Source organism: Lissotriton helveticus, chromosome 7, assembly GCF_964261635.1.
Source record: "Lissotriton helveticus chromosome 7, aLisHel1.1, whole genome shotgun sequence".
NCBI lineage: Eukaryota > Metazoa > Chordata > Amphibia > Caudata > Salamandridae > Lissotriton > Lissotriton helveticus.
In genome coordinates, this window is record NC_136068.1 from 985,945,067 (window position 1) to 985,967,989 (window position 22,923).

Consider the following 22,923-nt stretch of genomic DNA (forward strand, 5'->3'; position numbering starts at 1 on the left):
CAATGTGACCTTAAAACCTGTGGGGCTAATCTCATAAATTTGGAGGTGACCCACAACAAGGGCCACTTGTTGGACCCTATTTTTTCAAACATTTCCACCATGAAAGCAGCCCCCCCGATCCCTCTGCCATGGACGGATCACTTTATGATCCCTTTTGCCTGGCAGACTGAGTCGGAGAGCACTCCCCCCACCAGTGCTGGTGCACCAGAAAGACCCTGGGCCAGGCTATCAGTGTAAAACTTTTCACGCAGTCTGGAATCCTCGCGCCCTCTACTAGCGCAGGACCCTGTCTTGGCAGAAGCAGACTTCTGCAGATGGATGTCGAACACACTCGACGCCGTTCTTCCTGTAAGATCAGCAGGAAGAAAGGAGAAAAGACTGCGCACCGCTCCCTGGTACACGCCTGAGTTGAGGGTAATGCGCAGAGCTTGTAAAAAACTTGAACGAGCCTGGAGGAAGAACTGGGAAGTAGCTTGTAAGACTGAATATCGAGTGGCGATAAGGAATTACAAGCTCTCTATCCGGCGCGCCAAAACCCAATTCTTGGAGGATAGAATCAGTAATGCCTCCAACTCCTCTAGAGAAACATTCCTGGTGGTCAAAGAACTCTTGAGGGTCCCCCCACCTCCTGCCCCCGCGGATAATCTGGAAGACAAATGTAACAATCTAGCAGAGTACTTCCATACCAAAATTGAAAAAATTCTGAGCACCCTGCCTCAAATTAACATAGGAGCTGAGCCCCTGGAGGTTGAGGGTTTACCTCGGAGAACCCTGGACTCCTTCGGACCAGTCACTAAAGATGAAGCCCTTAAAGTCTTACTATCCATTAAGAGTGGCTCTCTCCGGGACGTGGTTCCTATGAGGATTCTTAAACTGGTTGCCCCTTCCATTGTGGAGCCTATTATGGAGGTTATTAATTCCTCATTAGGCGCTGGTGTAGTCCCACCCAATTGGAAGGGTGCAATAGTAAAAGCCTTATTAAAACAAGCATTGGAAATGCAATAGGTCTCGCATTAGGAAAGTTTGACTTTTTTTATTTATGTGTTGGTTTTGAAAATAGCAAAATTAATAGCTTTGTCAGTTACAATGTCAATAGTTTTAACTTTCGCAAATGTGACACCTATAGCATTTGTAATGCAATGTGTGTTGGATTTACGTGACTTAGATGTATTGATATTACAAATAACAATGGCTTTTAATTTTGTGAATAATTATTACTGAAATAAAATGTATTGTAATTTATAATGGCAATAGCTTAAACGTTTGTAAATATCTTTTGTGAAGATTATGTTCAGTGTATTTTATTGTGACGAAAATCCAAGAACCTTGCATTTGCACCTCCACACACACAGAGCGACATACACACACACACACACACACACACATATAGATGTGGTGGTGGTGGATCTGGGGGATATGGTGGTGGTGGATGTGGTGGTGGTGGTGATGGTGGATGTGGTGGTGATGGGGGTGGATGCGGTGGTGTTGGTGGTGGATGTGGGGGTGGATGTGGTGGTGGTGGATGTGGTGGTGGTGGATGTGGTGGTGGTGGATGTGGTGGATGTGGTGGATGTGGTGATGGTGGATGTGGTGATGGTGGATGTGGTGGATGTGGTGGTGGAAATGATGGTGGTGGGTGTGGTGGGTGTGGTGGATGTGGTGGTGGTGGATGCGGTGGTGGATGAGGTGGTGGATGTGGTGGATGGGGTGGTGGTGGATGCGGTGGTGGTGGATGTGGTGGTGGTGGATGTGGTGGATGTGGTGGTGGAGGTGGTGGTGGATGTGGTGGTGGATGCGGTGGATGTGGTGGTGGACGTGGTGGTGGGTGTGGTGGTGGGTGTGGTGGTGGATGTGGTAGGTGTGGTGGATGTGGTGGTGGATGCAGTGGTGGTGCATGTGGTGGATGCGGTGGTGGTGCATGTGGTGGATGTGGCGGTGGATGTCATGGTGGATGTGGTGGTGGATGTGGTGGATGTGGTGGATGCGGTGGTGGTGGTGGATGCGGTGGTGGTGAAAGTGGTGGTGGATGTGTTGGAGGATGTGGTGGAGGATGTGGTGGATGATGTGGTGGATGATGTGGTGGATGATGTGGTGGTGGTGGATGTGGTGGTGGTGGATGTGGTGGTGGTGGATGTGGTGGTGGTGGATGTGGTGGTGGTGGATGCGGTGGTGGATGCGGTGGTGGATGTGGTGGTGCATGTGGTGGTGCATGTGGTGGTGGTGCATGTGGTGGTGGTGGATGTGGTGGTGCATGTGGTGGTGGTGGATGTGGTGGTGGATGCGGTGGTGCATGTGGTGGATGTGATGGTGGTGGATGCGGTGGTGCATGTGGTGGATGTGGTGGTGGTGGATGTGGTGGTGGATGTGGCGGTGGATGTCATGGTGGATGTGGAGGTGATGGTGGATGTGGAGGTGGATATGGAGGTGGATGTGGTGGTGATGGTGGATGCGGTGGATGCGGTGTTGGTGGATGCGGTGGTGGATGTGGTGGTGGTGGTGGATGGGGTGGTGGTGGTGGATGGGGTGGTGGTGGATGTGGTGGTGGTGGTGGATGGGGATGTGGTGGTGGATGTGGTGGTGGATGTGGTGGTGGATGTGGTGGTGGATGTGGTGGTGGATGTGGTGGTGGATGTGGTGGTGGATGTGGATGTGGTGGTGGATGTGGTGGATGCGGTGGTGGTGGATGTGGTGGTGGATGCGGTGGATGTGGTGGTGGACGTGGTGGTGGGTGTGGTGGTGGATGTGGTAGGTGTGGTGGATGTGGTGGTGGATGCAGTGGTGGTGCATGTGGTGGATGCGGTGGTGGTGCATGTGGTGGATGTGGCGGTGGATGGCATGGTGGATGTCGAGGTGATAGTGGATGTGGTGGTGGATGTGGTGGTGGATGTGGTGGTGGATGTGGTGGTGGATGTGGTGGTGGTGGATGTGGTGGTGGTGGATGCGGTGGTGGTGGATGCGGTGGTGGTGGATGCGGTGGTGGATGCGGTGGTGGATGCGGTGGTGGATGCGGTGGTGGATGCGGTGGTGGATGCGGTGGTGGATGTGGTGGTGGTGGATGCGGTGGTGCATGTGGTGGATGTGGTGGTGGTGGATGTGGTGGTGGATGCGGTGGTGCATGTGGTGGATGTGGTGGTGGTGGATGTGGTGGTGGATGTGGCGTTGGATGTCATGGTGGATGTGGAGGTGATGGTGGATGTGGAGGTGGATGTGGAGGTGGATGTGGTGGTGATGGTGGATGTGGTGGTGGTGGATGCGGTGGATGTGGTGGTGGTGGATGCGGTGGATGTGGTGTGGTGGATGCGGTGGTGGTGGTGGATGCGGTGGTGGTGGTGGATGGGGTGGTGGTGGTGGATGGGGTGGTGGTGGTGGATGTAGTGGTGGTGGGTGTAGTGGATGTGGTGGTGGTGAGTGTGGTGGATGTGGTGGTGGATGTGGCGGTGGATGTGGCGGTGGATGTGGTGTTGGTGGATGTGGTGTTGGTGGATGTGGTGGTGGTGGATGTGGCGGTGGTGGATGTGGTGGTGGTGGATGTGGTGGTGGATGTGGTGGTGATGGTGGATGTGGTGGTGGATGTGGTGGTGGATGCGGTGGTGGTGGATGCGGTGGTGGTGGTGGATGGGGTGGTGGTGGTGGTTGATGTAGTGGTGGTGGGTGCGGTGGTGGGTGTGGTGGATGTGGTGGTGGATGTGGTGGTGGATGTGGTGGTGGATGTGGTGGTGGATGTGGTGGTGGATGTGGTGGTGGATGCGGTGGTGGATGCGGTGGTGGATGCGGTGGTGGTGGATGCGGTGGATGTGGTGGTGGATGTGGTGGTGGTGGATGTGGTGGTGGTGGATGTGGTGGTGGATGTGGTGGTGGTGGTGGGTCTGGTGGATGTGGCGGTGGATGTGGTGGTGGATGCGATGGTGGATGTGGTGGATGTGGCGGTGGAGGTGGTGGTGGATGCGGTGGTGGTGGATGTGGTGGTGGATGCGGTGGTGGATGCGGTGGTGGATGCGGTGGTGGTGGATGCGGTGGTGGTGGATGCGGTGGTGGTAGATGCGGTGGTGGTGGATGCGGTGGTGGTGGATGCGGTGGTGGTGGATGCGGTGGTGGTGGATGTGGCGGTGGTGGATGTGGCGGTGGATGTCATGGTGGATGTGGAGGTGATGGTGGATGTGGAGGTGGATGTGGTGGTGGATGCGGTGGTGGTGGATGCGGTGGATGTGGTGATGGTGGATGTGGTGGATGCGGTGGTGGTGGTGGCGGTGGTGGATGGGGTGGTGGTGGTGGTGGATGTAGTGGTGGTGGGTGTGGTGGATGTGGTGGTGGATGTGGCGGTGGATGTGGCAGTGGAGGTGATGGTGGATGTGGTGGTGGAGGTGATGGTAGAGGTGGTGGTGGAGGTGATGGTGGATGTGGTGGTGGAGGTGATGGTGGATGTGGTGGTGGAGGTGATGAAGGATGTGGTGGTGGATGTGGTGGTGGATGTGGTGGTGGTGGATGCGGTGGATGTGGTGGTGGTGGATGCGGTGGATGTGGTGATGGTGGATGTGGTGGATGCGGTGGTGGATGTGGTGGTGATGGTGGATGTGGTGGTGATGGTGGATGTGGTGGTGATGGTGGATGTGGTGGTGATGGTGGATGTGGTGGTGATGGTGGATGTGGTGGTGGTGGATGTGGTGGTGGTGGATGTGGTGGTGGTGGATGCAACAAACACATGCACACTCAACACTGCACACTTTCAAGGCTGATGCAACGGTGTACACAATGTCACCTCTCCCACTGCACAACTGGACAGTCAGTGTACAGAACCGCCTTTAAATAAAACCCATTTGCACCTCGAAAACAAGTCCATCTCCTCCCGTTTCAGCCGGCTCTTGGAAGAGGCACAAAGGAGAGGGGATAAGGAAGGGGTAGGGCAGGAGGCTTTAGCAAGCGCGGCCACACGAAAGCTAAAAGTGAAAGTTTATTTCACTGCACTTGTGACTCCTCTCCCCCATAGCCACCTAACCTTACATTTAAGACCATACAGTGGAGTAACTGTTATATTTTAATGGCATTTCCCCATGTGCGTACCGGTAACCACCGGCTCAAATGATGCCCCTCTCCAGGTGCCTGCGTTACGCCCCTGGGTTAACAGAACCCCAAAAGCCTGGAGTGTAGACACAAAAAACACTCAAATAAGTTGTAAAAGAAGAGACACACGGTAAACAGCGTAAATTCGTAAAGGCGAGGACGGGGCAGTAAAGGCAGCGTAGGCAGAAAAAAAGAGAGAGATGGGGGGGGGCAGAGTGTGAAGGGAGCATGGGGCCGAGAGAAGGGGTGGGTAAGGGAGGAGAAGGTGTTGGAAGGGAAGAAGTAACAGGGAGAGAAGAGCCGATGAAGAGGGGAGAGCATGTGTGTTAGGGGGAGTGTAAGAGGTAAAGCATGTGGGAGATACCTTGGAGGGTAGGACATTGTTAAAGGGTGAGGAAGGTGGGAGGAAGCAAGCGAGTACGATGGATGGAAGGCTTGGGCTGTGTGTGAGGGGGTCGTCGAATGACAAGTCAGGGAGATGAGGCAGAGGGAGGAGATGGGAAGGGAAAGCCGGAAAGATGGGACTAAACAGGTATAAATGTGAGAGGACGAAGAGGAGTCCGACAGGTGAAGGAGCAGGGAAAGCGAGTGAAAGTGTGGAGAGCCTGCGTGAGAGGGTGTAGTGTTAGAGAGTAGGGAAGAGTAGAAGTGCAGACGTGGAGAGTTGAGGCATCGGGGGTAGCAGTTTGTGGTACAGAGCAATTTGCGCAGTTAGTTAAGAATTAACAAGTTTTTGGCACTGCTGTGGGGGGCATGGCGGGAGCGCATTGCTCCAAATGGTGGGTTGTGACGTGGCTGTTGTTGTGCTGAAACAGTTTCACCGACCAGAGACTTGGAGACCAGAGTTCGAGCCTAGGCGTTGGCTCAACGTTAATCTCCTAAACTACTAATTTAAATACACAAATCACGGGAATCGACTAATTGAATAAAAAAAAAAAATAACAGCGATCTCGAAGTGTTGGGGTTAGGGGGAGACGAAGTAAACAAGCATTGGCCGTGAAAGAGACAGGCCTTGAAAGTGCGGCCTTGAGACTTGGTAAAAGCTTGCGAGAATGAGAACAAAACAAGGAGAGCGAGGGATAGAGAGGAGGCGGGGCGGGGAGCAGAGCCGGGGAAGTACATGCGAGTCATGGCCTGCGGCCGTGAATAAGTGACGGCTCAGGATCGGGGCCGGAGTGGTGCCGAAGGGTGTGAAGGAGGGGGGTGGGCGGCGAGCGTAGGGATGGCTCAGGCTTGGGCCGAAGTAATGACAAAGGGTGTGAAGGATGGGGGTGGGTGGGGAGCGTAGGGACGGCTCAGAGGCCTGAGGCAGAGCGCACCATATGGAGAGGGAGGGGGGTGGCAGTGGGATGGTGATTGATGGGTGGGGCAGTGCTGGGGAAGCCTTTGATGTGGCCGGGCGGCCGTGGAGAAAGTGCCCTGAAGAAATGCGACACGGCAGACAGGGGAGGGGGCGGAGCGGGGGTGTGGGAGGAGTGCTGCTGAGGGAAAAGACATGCAAGGCAGGCGGCTGGGGGCATGTGCACGCGCTTTTAAGCTCAATTGAGCTTGAATTTCATGGGCACTGCAAGGAATCGCCACGATTCCTTGCAAGTTGGTTAAAGACTGTTTAAGCCCCAATAGTCTCGCAAGCTCGATGCGCATGCGCATCGACAGGCGAGACCTAAAAACCTAGCTTAGACCCCCTAGACATGGCGAACTACAGGCCTATCTCGCTACTTCCGGGACTAAGTAAAATCACGGAAAAATTGGTCAATTTCCAGCTGTCCAATTTCCTCGAGTCCAACGGCGTGCTGAGAAGCTCACAAACAGGCTTTCGCCCGGGCCAAGGCACAGACACCGCCTTGCTGGCAGTCACGGAGGAGGTACGCTGCATCCTGGATTCAGGAGGATCAGTGGCAGTGATTCTCCTGGACCTTAGTGCAGCGTTTGACACTGTTAACCATCGAGTGCTCCTTCAGCGACTGTCAGATGCTGGAGTAAGGGGGACAGCGCTGAAATGGCTGAGGTCATTCCTCAGCGAACGCACCTTCCAGGTCTGGGAAGGGGGCGCACGATCGGCATCCACCCACCTCCACTGTGGTGTACCTCAGGGCTCCTCCCTGAGTCCTACATTATTTAAAGTATATTTGATATTTATGGGCATTTGTAAAGCGCAGGCGTTCGCTCCCAGGGGAGCATCATGGCGCTGGGCGAGTTGCAAGGAATAACTGAAAAAGTGGAGTGAATGGAAGAGAGAACTAAATGGCTGCCAAGACAGAGGAGTCTGGTAGTTTGTAGACCCATGTCTTGAGAAGTTTTCTGAAATTGTTCTCATTGTCAATGGCTCTAAGGTCGGCGGGTAAGGTGTTCCAGGCTTTGGCTGCCAGAACATTGAAGGATTTTCCTCCTCTGGTCTTATATTTAAATCTGGGGATTTGAACAAGGTTGGTCCCAGAGGATCTCAAGCAGCGCGAAGGGTTATAGCGCTTGATATATATGGCCCCCCTGGAGGGTGTGGTGGCGCCTTTTAACATCAAGATCGTGAGCTACGCCGACGACACCCAGTTGGTGTTCGCCCTCTCACAGACCACGGATAACTCCCAGGTGCTGCATTCCTGCCTATCCAAAGTCCACTCGTGGATGGGGGATTCAGCACTTAAGCTTAATGGCTCAAAAACTGAGATAATGCTGATGGGAATGAAAAACCCTCACTCCCCTGCTCGGCCTGGCCCAGCTGCCTGGGATCCCCCCCCAAACCCAAGGCCGAGATTAAGAGCCTGGGTATCTGGCTGGAGCAAGACCTCTCCTTTAGGACCCAGGCCTCCAAACTAGCTGGGGTCGGTTTTGGTCTCCTCCGATCGGTGCGTAAAGTGCTGCCATTGATTCCTTTTCCATCTCGAAGCTTCTAATCCAGGGTCTGATCATATCCAGATTAGACTTTAGTAATGCAATCTACCTGGGTGCCCCTGAGAATACTCTGAACAAACTCCAGCAAGTTCAGAATGCGGCGGCACGAATGCTTCACAACATCCCCATGTCACGATCGGCCAAACCAGCACTGAGGGCACTGCACTGGCTGCCAGTGCAAAAAAGGGTTACATTTAAATCTCTCTGCCTTGCATATAAAATCCTGCAAGGCAAAGGCCCGCTCGCCCTCCAAAAGATGGTGACCCCATATAAAGCGAGTAGAACTCTTCGCTCTGATCAACAACATCTAATTGTGGTCCCTAGGGTCAAAAAGGCTCGATCAGGAGGAAGAAGATTCTCCGTTAATGTTGCAACCCTCTGGAACTCACTCCCCCTAGGTTTACGCTCGGAGCCTTGTCTCCTACGCTTTCGTAAACAACTGAAAACTCTTCTCTTCTGCTAAAGTGTTGGACCTCTTCTCTTTTCTCTTTTCTCTGTTACTCTGTTTGGTGAAGCGCTGGGATGCTCCAGGGTAACCATGCGCTGTACAAGACTGTTTAATAAATAAATAAATAAGTACAAATAAAAGAACTCATGAAATGTCTAAATGTGACATTTGAAACACCTAGATTTTGAAGGATATTTTAAAATAACCTGCTAACAAGATGATGCTATCAACGAGTATATAATAAACAAGAAAATTAGTGATGCTTTGTTAATTTAATAAGTTAAATAAAGGAGACTCCTACACATGCAGACATGCCTACAGGAAAACTAACCTACTTGGGTATACATCGATTTAAGTATTCACCCATGTGTCATAGAGGTAATTACATTTAAATGAGCACTAACCCAACCCTGAAAGAAGGAGTGCTCCATTCTTTATCTACTTTGACTGATTCAAGGCCATCTAGTCAGAAAGTAAATGGTGTAGTACATTTTCTGCACTTTTTACAGTCTTGTTTAATAGACCTGGTTCACTTGGCAATGCTGCTGTGCACTTTGAAGCTCCGTAATGTGGTCAATATTAGATGCTAAAAAACAAGGAAGGTAGTGAAGAGGTATAATCAGTCATGGACTCAACCTCCTCAGTAAGCTATGGAAAAACAAAAAGAGTCCAATCTGAGTTACAAAATAAAGTGCTAACTTTCCAAAAAGGTGACTAATTCCAAGTGAACCGTTTGGTTACTAGCATGGGGGAAACAATACATTTCCTTAAAATAACCCTCATCCACCAAAAGGTCCCTTGGTGGCATACTTCATCATCGGGTTCTTCACGCACGCTGCGGGACAGGGCGTGCTATGACTGACGGATACGTGGGAGAACTTTTAAGTGAAGTGAAGTTATGTGTTTGGTGCAAGAGAGGAAGGGCCAGGAATGAGTGAATTAAAAAATACCTGTCTTTATGGAGAAACTAAACTTTAATGCTCCCTATAGCTGGTATTAATAAATGTGGGGAAAGAGGAGGGAAAAGTGCTTTAACAAGCAGTTTCCTCGTGGGTCAACATGTTTTGAAGCCCACCCCCAAGCTTCTTTTCAGAACCTAGTGTATTGATCCCTGTTACCACTCTGACTAATGCCTACTGCCGTTATCCTGTTAGGTGTTCTGTATTAATATACATTCAATGTGCAATACATCCATTCTATACCTACTTGGTAAATTTCTTAACAGAACAAATTTGCAATTTCTTAATGAACAATCTGGAAGGATAGAGGAAAAAGAAATAGTAGTCCTGATGTACTTCAAAACTTTCATGACATTCCTTCACCGCAATCGTGCAAATATAAAAGATGTGATATATTTTTCACTTCATGCACGATATCACATCCAAAATCATACATGTGATTCGGGCTGCCCTCTGTTTTAAAATAAACAACATACAGGCATAAAACAAAACATGTAACATTAAACAATCACACTCTCTAATAGCATTTTTAGGTTTGCAGAGATCGGTGCCTTCTCATAGTGCCTAAGTGCAGAGTGCCCGTAGTTATCTGTGTGGGAGAGAAAACGGTATATCCACTCCTCAGTATGTTGAAAAAACTGACGGAAAAACGTACATTTTAGGTTGCCTAATTGGGCCCCATGAGCTTCAACACTGCAGGTGAGGAGAGCTTGTAGTCAAAGACTGTTGGTTAAATGAAAGATTCAATTAAAAGCAATGGTTATATCTATAAAAAGCAAAGTTTATATCTATACATATATACCGTATATGCTGGTGGTACAGTGGTTAATCCTGCTAGTATGTTATGTTATAGTAGTTTTTATAATGCGCACTGTTACTCTTGAGTGTCCTGGTGCGGAAAAGAGCAAATGAGGAAGCAGAGAATTAGTAAATCATGCTGAACAGGTGCGTTTTAAGCTGCTTCTAAAAGATCCGAAACTCTGAGATATGTTGGAGATCAGTGGGGAGTAAGTTCCATGCTTCCGCTGCTTTGACCGAAATAGACTTGCCTCCCAATCGGACTCTGCGGAAGCGAGGGACCACCATCCGGCGTTGTGCCGCTGAACGCAGGTGGCGTTTAGGCACGTAGAAAGCGAAACGCTTCCTAAGATAGGTGGTTCCCAGACCATTCAGCGCTCTGTGGGCCAAAGTAATCGCTTTAAACTGCACCCTCTGCACTACCAGAAGCCAGTGCAGTTCCCGTAGGTACTGACGCATGCTAGATCGCGTTGGGGCATTAAAAATTAGCCTAGCTGCAGCATTTTGAATAATTTGAAGCCTGTGCAGCAGATAGGCTGGCAGCCCCAGAAACAGGGCATTGGCGTAATCTAGCCCTGACAAAATCAGGGCGTGGGTGACCATCTCTTTCGCTGCCCTCGGGAGCAGGGGGAAAAACTTCCTAAGCGTTTTGAGGGTCCCGAAACAGATACCTGTGAGCTTTTTTATGTGGTCGGAGAAGCTAAGGTCCTCGCTGAACCAGATGCCCAGATTCTTTGCTGGCCCTGATTTGAAAACCGGGCAAGGGAAGCCCGGGGGCCACACAAGAGTCCTGAAATCTTCCGGAAACTGGCCGTAGAGAAGACCTCCAACTTATCCTCATTGCATTTGAGGGAAGCCTCAGCCAGTCATTGAAAAAACGAGGCTAGGCATAGTTGAACCCTATCGGTATTCAAGGTAGCATCATTCCAGGTAAAGAGCAGGAGCGTATCATCTGCGTACGCAATCACCTTAGCCCCCAATTCCTCGGCCAGGTAGACAAGCGGCATCAGGTAGATATTAAAGAGAAGGGGGCTAAGGGTTGAACCCTGTGTCACTCGCCGTCTCCAGATTCCTGACCGATGAAGAACATGAGGCCATGCAGACCTGTTGAGAACGGGAGTCCAGAAAGGATTTAATCCATTGCCAGACCAGACCCGAAATTCCTACAGCAGAAAGTCTGTCAAGAAGCCTCTGGTGGGGCACCGTATCGAAGGCGGCAGAGAGGTCAAGTAAGATCAGGGCAGCTCTGCCGCCCCCGTCCAGACACTCTCTGATAGCCTCCGACAGCTCCACCAGGGCAGTTTCCGTGCTGTAGGAAGATCTAAAGTCTGACTGTGCCGGGTGGAGAGCCCCCGAGGATTCCACGAAAGCCTCAAGCTGCCGGAAGACCACTTTTTCACATACTTTAGCAAGTGCTGGAAGCAGCGAAATGGGTCGATAGTTAGCTGGCTGCAGGGGGTCAAGAGTAGGTTTCTTCAAGAGGGGAAGAAGTTTAGCATGTTTCCATTTAATAGGAACGTATCCCAACTGAAGCGAAGAATTGACCATACCCACTACTGCTGGGCGGATGTATGATGGTACAACGCGTACCGTTACAACGCGTCCCTTTACGACGCAGTTTTAACAACGCAAGTCATTACAACGACTTGCGTTGGGGGGCGCTGATAGTAAATAGTTTAATTTACTATTCCAACACCAGTCCACGTGGATAGTAGGGAAGGTGTTGGATAGTAAATTAAACTATCCCCTATCCTAGAGCGCCCTCCAGCGAAAGTCGTTGTAACGACTTTCGTTGGTAAAACTGCGTCATAACGGTACCGCGTTGTAGCGGTTCCGTTGTAAAGGATGTTTCCCCTGCTGGGCAGACTACCTCAGCTACACCCGCTAGGACCCGCGCAGGGCAGGGGTCCGCTGGGGAGCCAGACTTGAGGGCCTTCAAGAGGGCCAGTACATCCGCCTCAATAGTGGGTAGAAATGATGAAAACACAGCAGATCCTACTCGAGTGTTTAAAAGGGGATTCGGGGAGGGGATCTCATTGGGCCTAGCCGCAGGGCCTACACTCACTTGAATCTTGGCAATTTTGTCAGTGAAAAAGGACGAGAGCTCTTCACACCACTCGTTAGAAATAGGTAGTGTGCTTTGTTCCGCGCAGGAGGAGAGAAAACTCCGCACAATCGTGAAGAATTCCTTACTTTTATTACTGGCCAACATAATCCTCCCGACGAAGTAATCGCTCTTGGCCTTTCTGATGGCTGTGTAGTATTCTCTCTGTGCTAATCGTAGGGCCGCCTTGGCAGACGCACGATAGTTCTGTCGCCAGCAGAGCTCCAACCTCTTGCAGCCGTGTTTCAAATCCCTAAGAGTGGATGAGTACCATGGCCGCGAGGGAAGAGAGCGCTGGATGCTGCTCCGTTTGCCATTAGCACAGGACCTAACTCCCTGGCTAATCCAGTGATCGAAACTGGCCACAGCCCCCTCTAAATCTATAGCAGGAGAAGGGCAGGACTGACCCAAGAACTCTGAGAATGCAGGGAGATTAACCTTCTTGGCCTGTGGACCAGGGAAAAGTGTAGAATGTCTACCAGATCGAATATCCTCCCATGAAAACCTAATCAGGAAGTGGTCAGTCCAAGATGTGGGCTCAGGATCTATGAGCGATATGGGAAAGTTGGAGCAGACCAGATCAATGAGGTGGCCTCCCGAATGGGTCGGGAGTGACACATGTTGGGTAAGCTGGGCGAGGAGCAGGGCATCCAAAAGGGCCCTGGCCTCCGGAGTAGATGTGGTATCAAGGTGAATATTAAAATCACCTAATAGAAGGTATTTAGGGTAGCGAAGGGAGCGTGGAACAATGATTTCCTTGAGTGTTTTCAGGAAAGCTCCCAGAGGACCTGGGGGGCGATACACCAGAGTCCCCCCTAATGTAAAGTGGGGAGAGATGGAGTATAGTGGACCGGGATATTCTCTATGCCGTACGTACTTCGTCAAAGCATCACCCCAGAAAAACAATGCCTGCCCTTGGCTCCGTTGAACACTGAATGCTTGCAGAGTGCCGGTATTTGTATCCGGTGCGAACTACATTCAGTGTCTTGTAACACTGAACAGCTGAGTCCCAAAATGGCCGCCATGGGAAATGAATAACTTCAGGGTGCTGTAGACTCAAATGGAAAGACTAGAAAGTAAAACACCCAAAATGGCCGCCCTTACTTGGCATAATTTCCTGGTTGGAAAAATGCTTGAACTTGTGTTCGCGGCTGCTATTGGATCAGAGGTGTTTATACTACTCTTATCAGGAATCAGTGTCAAGGTGTCCTGGCTTTGGGAAAATATATTTTGTTATCATAATCAAATACAATGCACTAATAACTTCTCGCAAGAGAAATTATTTAAAGGAATAATTTAAAGGAAAGAAAGTGTGTTGGTCAAAAGTGTTGTGGCTGTTGTCGGCAAGCGCAACCCACTCCGTTAGTGAGTTGTGTACTTGTTCTGTCACCGTTATCCTATGTCTGTGGGGGTACATTTGAGTTAATGTGTGCAGACATCATACTGGTGGTACTTTGTTCACTGCTGTGCCCATGCTCCCAGGTGCATAACGGGGAAACATTTGCAAGTGATGATAAGGTTGCAATATAATCTGTGAATCTATGGGGGTACATGTAAGTTTTATGGGCGCACCGTGTGGTAAAAGATGGTACTCCGTTCACTGTTATATCCATATACCCAGATATATTATGGGGAGATGGTTGTACGTGGTGATGCTGATGCAGGATAATGGTCATGACGAGTACCTATATGTCTGATTTGAGATTCAGTGAACTAACTTGTACATGTTGAAACCATCTGGTTAACGTGTGTGCATCTCCTACTGTTCATGAGTCAAATAACCAGGGACGACCATGTGGAAAAAAAATAGAAAGCTATTAGATTTGACCCCTTGGGATGTCATCGTTCAGGCCCCCTGTGTGGGTGCCAAGACAGAAAACCCATTGCTGTTCCTTCTCGAACAGAGTGCCTTCTGAATCCATTTGCTCGATACCTTTCCATCGTAAATCTGGTATGATGTGGTTGGTTTCCATATAACGCGTGGACATTTTGGTTTGGCTTTTCTGCATTTAATACTGCTCCTGTGTTCGCAGATGCGTACTTTCACAGGGGTCATCCCAATGTAATGGAGACCGCATGGGCAAGTGATCATATAAATAAAATATGTTTAGGGGATGACCACGTCCCATCATCAAACCATCAGGACTTTAGCACTGATGCTGACACTTCTGACTCTGGCTCCAATAGCTCGGGATCGAGCAGACACAGTGGTCCCAACTACCAAGGAAGAAGGAGCCAACGTAGAAGGATGAACTACAGAGGAACATGAGGATGTAGCAACTATCAAAGACCCCCGCCGCATCCACCCTATCCCTAAGGTCCGCCACTACCACAGGGTCCCACGGCACCCTTTAACCACTGGAATGCCCCCCAAGAATATCAGTTCCATCAACTAAACCCTCCCCATTTTTTAGGGTTACGCACCAGCCCCAGGAGAGGATAGAATCGGAAGAGGAATCAGGTCCATTGGGCAATAGAGGAAGACTGTGCCCCATGGGAACAGTCCAGCCCGAACTGCCAGGCCAGGTCCTCCCTGGACTGGAAACATGCATCCTAGGACCGGTTTCAGGGTTTCACACCTCTTCAGCCAGGATAGCTTGACTCCAGTGTCATGGAGAGCACGGGACCCATGTTTGGGAATACCCGTCCCACTCGGGGTGACAAATGCAAAAACAACAATTGATGGACAGAATGCAGAGCCATGTCACACATTCACCCCAGTACAGAGATCTGGGCCTAACTCCATCGTTTTTTTCCTTACCATGCCATTCCAGTTTGAACCCAGCCACATGCAAATCAGTCTTGACCCTGTGCCCCATGGAAATGGTCCAGCCTGAACTGCCAGGCCAGGTCCTCCCTGGACTGGATACAAGCATCCTAGGACCGGTTTTGGGGTTTCACCCCTCTTCAGCCAGGATAGCTTGACTCCAGTGGCATGGAGAGCAGGGACCCACATCTGGGCATATCCATCCCACTCGGGGTGACAAATGCAAAAACAATTGATGGACAGAATGCAGAACAATGTCATCCACTCACCCCAGTACAGAGATCTGGGCCTAAATCCATCGTTTTTTTGCTCACCATGCCATTCCAGTTTGAACCCAGCCATATGCAAATCAGTCTTGACCCTGTGCCCCATGGGAACAGTCCCCCCCAAACTGCCAGGCCAGGTCCACCCTGGACTGGACACAATCATCCTAGGACCGGTTTGGGGGTTTCACCCCTCTTCAGCCAGGATAGCTTGACTCCAGTGGCATGGAGAGCACGGGACCCACATCTGGGCATACCCGTCCCACTTGGGGTGACAAATGCAAAAACAACAATTAAGGGACAGAATGCAGAACAATGTCATCCACTCACCCCAGTACAGAGATCTTGGCCTAAATCCATCATTTTTTTGCTACCATGCCATTCCAGTTTGAACCCAGCCATATGCAAATGCCACTGGAGTCAAGGTATCCTGGCTGAAGAGGGCTGAAACCCCGAAACCGGTCCTAGGATGCTTGTTTCCGGTCCAGAGAGGACCTGGCTTGGCAGCTCGGGTTGGGCTGTTCCCATGAGGCACAGGGTTAAGACTGATATGCATATGGCCAGGTCTAAACTGGGGTGGCATGGTGAACAACATAATGATGGATTTAACCTAGATCTTTTGACTGGGGGTGAATGTTTTGATTTGTTCTGCATTCCGTCCATCAATTGTGTGTCTTTTGCATTATCATGCATCAGCATCACCACGTACAACCATTTCCCCAAAATACATCTGGGAATATGGATATAAAGGTGAACATAGTACCATCTTTTACCACTTTGTGCACCCATAAAACTTACATGTACCCCCATAGATTCACAGATTATCTTGCAACCTTATCATCACTTGCAAATATTTCCCCATTATACACCTGGGAGCATTAGCACAGCAGTGAACAAAGTACTATCCAGTATCATGCGTGCACACATTAACTCACATGTACCCCCACAGACCTAGAATAACGGGGACAGAACAAGTACACAACTCACTAATGGAGTGGGTTGCGATTGGCAACAACAACCACACCGCTTCTGACCAACACTCTTTTGTTTCCTTTAAATTATTCCTTTAACCCCTTCGATGCTAATGACAAAGCCAGCTCGTCATGGGCGTTACCTGCGCTACACGGTTGACGAGCTGGCTTTGTCATAAACCGCGCAATTTTCTAAAATCAGCGCACAGCGGGAAAACGCAGTAGCGCGGTAGAGGTTAAATAATGTGCAAGAAGTTATTAGTGCATTATACCTGATTATGATAACAAATATCTTTTCCCAAAGCCGTTCAAGCATTTTTCCAACCAGGTAATTATGCCAAGTAAGGGCGGCCATTTTGGGTGTTTTACTTTCTAGGTTTTCCATTTGAGCCTGCGGCACCCGGAAGATAGTCATTTCCGGAGCAGGCCAGTTTGGGACAAGTGTTACAGACACTGAATGCAGTTTGCACCGATACAGATACCGTCACTCTGCAAGCATTCAGTGTTCGACCGAGCCACGGGCAGGCAGCGTTTTTCTGGGGTGAGAGAGATGCTTTGATGAAGTAAGTACGGCATAGCCGATACTCTGGGCCACTATACTAGTGGGATTAACCACCGTACCACCAACATATTGGTACATATGTATAGATATAAACTTTGCTTTGAATTGAATCTTTCATTTAACAAACAGTGTTTGACTACAAGCGCTCCTCCCCTCCCGTGTTGAAGCTCATAGGGCCCAATTAGGCAACCTAAAATGTACATTTTTCTGTCAGTTTTTTCAAAATACTGAGGAGTGGATATACCATTTTCTCTCCCACACAGATAACTTTGGGCACTCAGCACTTGGGCACTTTGAGAAGGCACCGATCCCTGCAAACCTAACAATGCTATTAGAGAGTGTGATTGTTTAATGTTACATGTATTGTTTTGTCTTGTATGTCGTTTATTTTAAAACAGAGGGCAGCATGAATCAAATGCATGACTTTGGATGCGATATCGTGCATGAAGTAAAAAATATATCACATCTTTTATCCTTACATGATTGCGATGAAGGAATGTCATGAAAGTATTGAAATACATCAGGACGACTAATTCTTTTTCCTCTATCCTTCCAGATTGTTCATTAAGATATTGCAAATTCGTTCTGTTAAGAAAATTACCAATTAGGTAAAGAACTGATGTATTGCACATCGGATGTATATGAATACAGAACACCTAACAGGCTAACGGCACTAGGCATTAGTCAGAGTGGTAACAGGGATCAATACAATAAGTCTAGAAGAGAAGCTTAGGGGTAGTCTTCGAAACATTTCAACCCGCGAGGGAACTGCTCATTAAAGCACTTTTCCCTCCTCTTTGCCCACATTTTATTAATGCCAGCTATAGGGAATATTAAAGTTTAATTTTCCCATAAAGCCAGGTAGTTTTTTAATTCAGTAATTCCTGACCCTCCCACTCTCACACCAAACACATAACTTCACTTCACTTAAAAGTGCTCCCACGTAACCGTCGGTCGAAGCACATCCCGTCCCGCAGCGGGCTGGAAGAACCTGATGATGAAGCATGCCACCAAGGGACCTTTTGATGGGCAAGGGTTATTTTAAGAAAATGTATTGTTTCCCCCATGCTAGTAAGCAAACCGTTCGCTTGGGCTTAGTCACCTTTTTGGAAGGTTAGCACTTTAGTTTGTAACTCAGAGTGGACTCTTTTTGTTTTTCCAATATTAGTTGCTGCCACTACAATACAGTACACTGCTAAAATCTAACGTTTAACATACTAGGAGAATGGCACCTTTGAAACTAAAGATGGGCAGAACATTGGATAAAGGTGACCAAGTACATCTAGGTCATTACAGACACTGTTTTCAGTCCTGGACTTGTGTGCCATTCGAATGAGCGCTGGATATTGTAGTATTGTTTTACTTCCATTGAACTAATTAGATAACACCATAAATCAACCGTTTATAGATTAAACGTTTAAGACTAGAGACCATTTGTGTAATAACCTGGAGTTAAGTGGTCACCCTATCGGGAAAAGACAGCCATTGCTGGGATATGTGAGATTTGTCATCCGAAATGTGAGACTTTACTGTAAGAATATATAATCGGAAGATATTTAAGTGGCACTAATTTCACCAAACAATGAACTCGTGCTTGGATACCTTCAAATTGTAAGGCTCACATCTAAAAACTGAAATGTAGGATGCCTCCACCAAGGAAATTGCTCAAATATTGCCTGAAGTATGTTATCATGACGTAAATGTTTGGTCTGAGAACTTGACTAAAGGTTTATAATTAAGGCTCACGGTTTTCTGTTTAAACGGATTTTTACTTATAAATGCAGGCGGAAAACTTTTTGTCTTTCGTATGTATTTATAAATATAAATGGAAAAATCCTGACAAAGTGCTTCAGCTCAGGGATGCCTGATCTGATGCATAGAATGCAGGCTGCTCTCTGCACATGAAAGGCGCCCTACTAAGAGAGCGGACTTGTAGCGCCGCATTTGGCACTCTCCCTTCACAGGTCATTGTCAGGACCCCTGGGGGAAGCCTGGGATAGTCATCCCCATCCTGCATGCTCTCCTCCGCTCACTTCTGGGCAGAGGCGCAATTATGGGGGAGGAGGGGCTAATTCTTCCAGCCAAAGGGGTGGAAAAAACAACAAAGCCTCGCTAACTAGTGATGTGAATGGTCTTTTAAAGCCCTGTGAAGTACCCGGGTGCGGCTCTGTTTGTGCCCGGGAAGCGTCTCAGACCGGGCAGACACACACGAAAGGGGGGCAGGAGAGAGGAGGTATGCGCACCTGCATAGGACAGATAAGATCAGAGAGTAAAGAAAGATGATAGGGACCAGAGACCTGATGACTGCAGTGACCAAGGTTAAAGGGTACAGACCAAGGTTAAAGGGTACAGAAAGAGAAGTGAGGGTGGGTAACGGCCGAGGGTAAAGACACGGGGAAGAGATGAGAGACAGTGTAATGAGAAGGGTAGAGAGTACATGGGAGGTGCTGGTTCCAGCAGAGGCGGTGAACAGGGCACAGCCAGCAGAATCCAGAGCCCTCCCCCCCGCTCGCTACAGTGCCTCACCTGTACCCTGCTCAGTACTGTATGTTACCTTTGCTAGGCCAGTATCCGTGTCAATGGTGCATTAGGTACTCAGTGATGTGGCACCCCCTCGGCTCCTATCTGACCGCTTTTGGAGTCGAAGAGCGTTTCTGGAGAGGGGCCTTTTCGACATCCTAGCGCACAGATGGGGGAGGCTTGTCTCTTGGTCATTTGGAGCATGTTTGGGCCCCCTGGAGGTCCCTGACTTCCAGAGGCTTTCATCTTGTCGGCCAGGCTGGGTGGAGCCGCCTTGTACCTGATGCTGCAGGGTTTGGGGAGGGGCTAAGCCTGGAAGGCCTGCCAGGGCAACCCGGAGAAGGCTAGGGCGCCACGGTGCCTCTCTCTCGCCGCGTACTCTTCACTGTGTGCTCTCCACTCCCCTATGTTCTCCACTCTCTCATTTACTCCAATCTGCACCCCCCCACACACTCACCTTTTCACACAATCTCTTTTCTCAATGTTACAATTCAACCTCACGTGTACTCCCTACCTCCACACTTGGGTCTTGTTGGCAAATGCTTTGGCATTATTAAGATGCTGCGAAAATTTCTGCCTCTGTTGGCTTTTGGTCATCGGAAGGTAACGGTCCAGGCACTCATTGGGTCACGGTTGGATTATTCCAATGTTCTTTACTTGGGCCTGCCGGAGTTTCTTTTTTCCCGCCTGCAGGTCGTGCAGAACGCTGCTGCTCGAGCCATTTACGGGCTCCATCGCAGAACTAGTGCCACTTTTTTATTGAAAAGTCTTCACTGGCTCCCTATTAAAAAACGTGTGACTTTTAAGGCTCTCTCACTGACCTTCAAAGCGCTTCACGGCACTGGAGCTAAATATATAAGAAAGCGTTTGGCATTCTACTTGCCTACGAGGACACTAAGGTCAGCTTCCTTGGCTCTGGCCCAAGTCCCCTCCATCAGACGGGCCAGGATTGGTGGACGCTCTTTCCGCTACCTGGCTCCCAAGCTTTGGAACGCCCTGCCAGTGTCCATTAGACTCAATGCGAGCCTATTGGGTTTTAGGAGGGAGCTAAAGTCCTGGCTCTTCGTTCAGTAGGTTCATTGCTCGGTCCCCTCTTTCCCCAGATTTCTGCCTCCTGTTTTTATTAAAGCGCCGGGACACTCCCTGGAGTAGCCGTGCGCTATATAAAACTATTTTAACACTCACACATTAACATTAACATTAACATTAACAACACTTGCGCATACTCTACACTCACCCACCAAATCCAATCTCAGCCTTACACCCCACTTCTCCTTGCGTTCCCTCACTTCACTCATGCACAACTTGCACAAACCTGGTCTTACAGCTTCTAGTCACAGCAAAGAGTCCAAGGACTAAATGGGCATCGAGTCTGATGGGCAGTGTCAGCTACTGGCATATGTAAACAATGTGACGAACCAACCCTGTCGGGCAGTGTGAGATGCTGCCTCTGATAGACTGAATATATTGTGTTTACTTAATTTACTTAATTTGATGCATATATAAATATATCTAAACCTATTACAACTGAGTGCAAGTGTGCAGTGCCTTTTTGAATAAATGTGGAAAAATACTGGCTGCAGCGTCTTCTTTTGCTTGCGACAAAAATAAATTTGGATAAATACAGATAAAATGACCACAAAAAAAATATGGATAAATACAGACGGAAATGTCAAAAAAATAAATACCATAAAACCGGGAGCCCTATTTATAATGTGCTTTCATGTATTTGCCATTACACATATATATCTGCAAGACAGCTAGGTGACTTAAATGGTTGCCACTGACAACCATTGTGATTTATCGTCATCCACCCATCTTTCCGAGAGTGAAAAATTGTTTTAAAAAAAAGCACTACTTATTGAAAGTGCTTAAGAGCAACAGAAGTGTTCTGTGAAGTGAAGGGGTTTGTAAAAAGCATATTGTTTGTTGTTATTGTGTCTCAGTTGGTCCTCATTAGAGGTCTGATCCTCATCTCACATACACTGTTCACCAACAGCTGACCACTTTTCCAGCATGTGTCTCATTTAATTAATTTCAATAGAAACTTCTGGCTGAGCCTGCACTTCGCATGTTACAGGATACTCAGACAGAGGTTTGACAAGTAAAAACAAATTGTTTTGGCAAAGCCACTCAATGTCTCATGACGAAATACGCCAATGCAAATCTTGAGGAGAGGCCAATGTACATATTCCTAGGTCTCCTCAGTTCACAGTTGAGATATGACAAACAGGGCCGGACTGGGAACCAAAACCGGCCCTGGCAAAGTGCTCGGCCGGCCCCCCCTCCCCACTCGGAGGAGGGGGGGATTTGGAGGTGCCGCCGAGCTCTTTGCCGGGGCCGGTTTTCAGCCGATTTTCGTAAGGGACCATTTTGCAGCTATGCTGCAAAAACGGCCCTGTAACCAAAACGGCACCCAGGGGACCAAAACTGGCCTCAACCCGTGCGGCGCACCGGGGTATTGCCCGATGCCCGCTACGGCCAGTGCGGCCCTGATGACAAACATAGGCAAATAATATTCGCAATGACAAATAGCAAAGCAGTAGGATCAGGAAGTATTGTGATGGATTGTATGGCTGGGTCATTGTGGACACTATGAACGAAACCTGTATCTGTTTGCACCACTCCTTTTATTTCCTACATCCTTCATTATATAGCATTGTATTGCATTGTTATTGCATTTATATAGCACTTATTACCCCAGACAAAGTGTTGAAGCGTTTTATGGTGGGTTGCACGTTACTTTGTAACTCAAAAGTTAGTTGTTAACAGTATGTAGAAAGTAAACTCGAGCCTTCTGAACTGATGCTTGTGGTGTTTATTTCAGGGGAAGAAGTCAAGGACCCACAGAAGTCCATTCCCGTGGGCATTGTAGTTTCACTTTCCGTCTGCTTCCTGGCATACTTTGGTGTCTCAGCTGCCCTCACCCTCATGATGCCCTACCACCTCCTGGACACAAAGAGCCCATTGCCTGCAGCCTTTGAGTATGTGGGTTGGAGCGTGGCGAAGTACGTTGTGGCTGTCGGGTCACTCTGTGCCCTCACGACCAGGTGAGCACTTGGGGTGGAGAATATGAAGAAGGGACTTAACACATCTCACAATGAACCATACAGCACCTGGGCAGGGCTGGTCCACAGAACGTCTTCCTCTTCCTCTCCTCATCTACAACCACAAACCAATGTCATTTCAGTGTAAGCACTAAAAGGACAAGAGCTGACCATCGTGCACTATATGAAAACCCAAGCAATATCACAATCCCAAAAGCTCATCAGGCTCAAGCAATCACCTTCTAAAGGACTTGTGCAATGGGGGAGAGAGAGAGATGACTCTAGTCATCCCTCTGCTGCTCAAGGGTTTTCGTGGTAGACTACTTATCTCCCAAATACTAGTGTGCAGCACATTTGGGCCAAAATGCATTTGTTCATTCCCCCAATTTTCCCTAACATGTAATACAGTGAGCACAATGTGATTGGATTGACTTGCAGGGGCACACTGTTCTTGTTGAATGTATGACGATACCACGACATACATTACCACGCAGTAAGTTACAACGCAGACGTTACATCATCTGTGTTGTTATCATG

At 48.9% G+C, this 22,923-nt stretch overlaps 1 protein-coding gene across 1 annotated transcript in view; it reads left to right on the forward strand.

Annotated features, from left to right (window-relative positions):
• LOC144769491 (cationic amino acid transporter 2-like) overlaps positions 1-22,923 on the forward strand; it is a 448,818-nt gene that overhangs the window by 384,704 nt on the left and 41,191 nt on the right. The window contains exon 6 of the mRNA XM_078653623.1: positions 22,167-22,389. Coding sequence (XP_078509749.1) covers positions 22,167-22,389 — 223 coding nt within the window. The remainder of the gene's footprint in view (positions 1-22,166; positions 22,390-22,923) is intronic.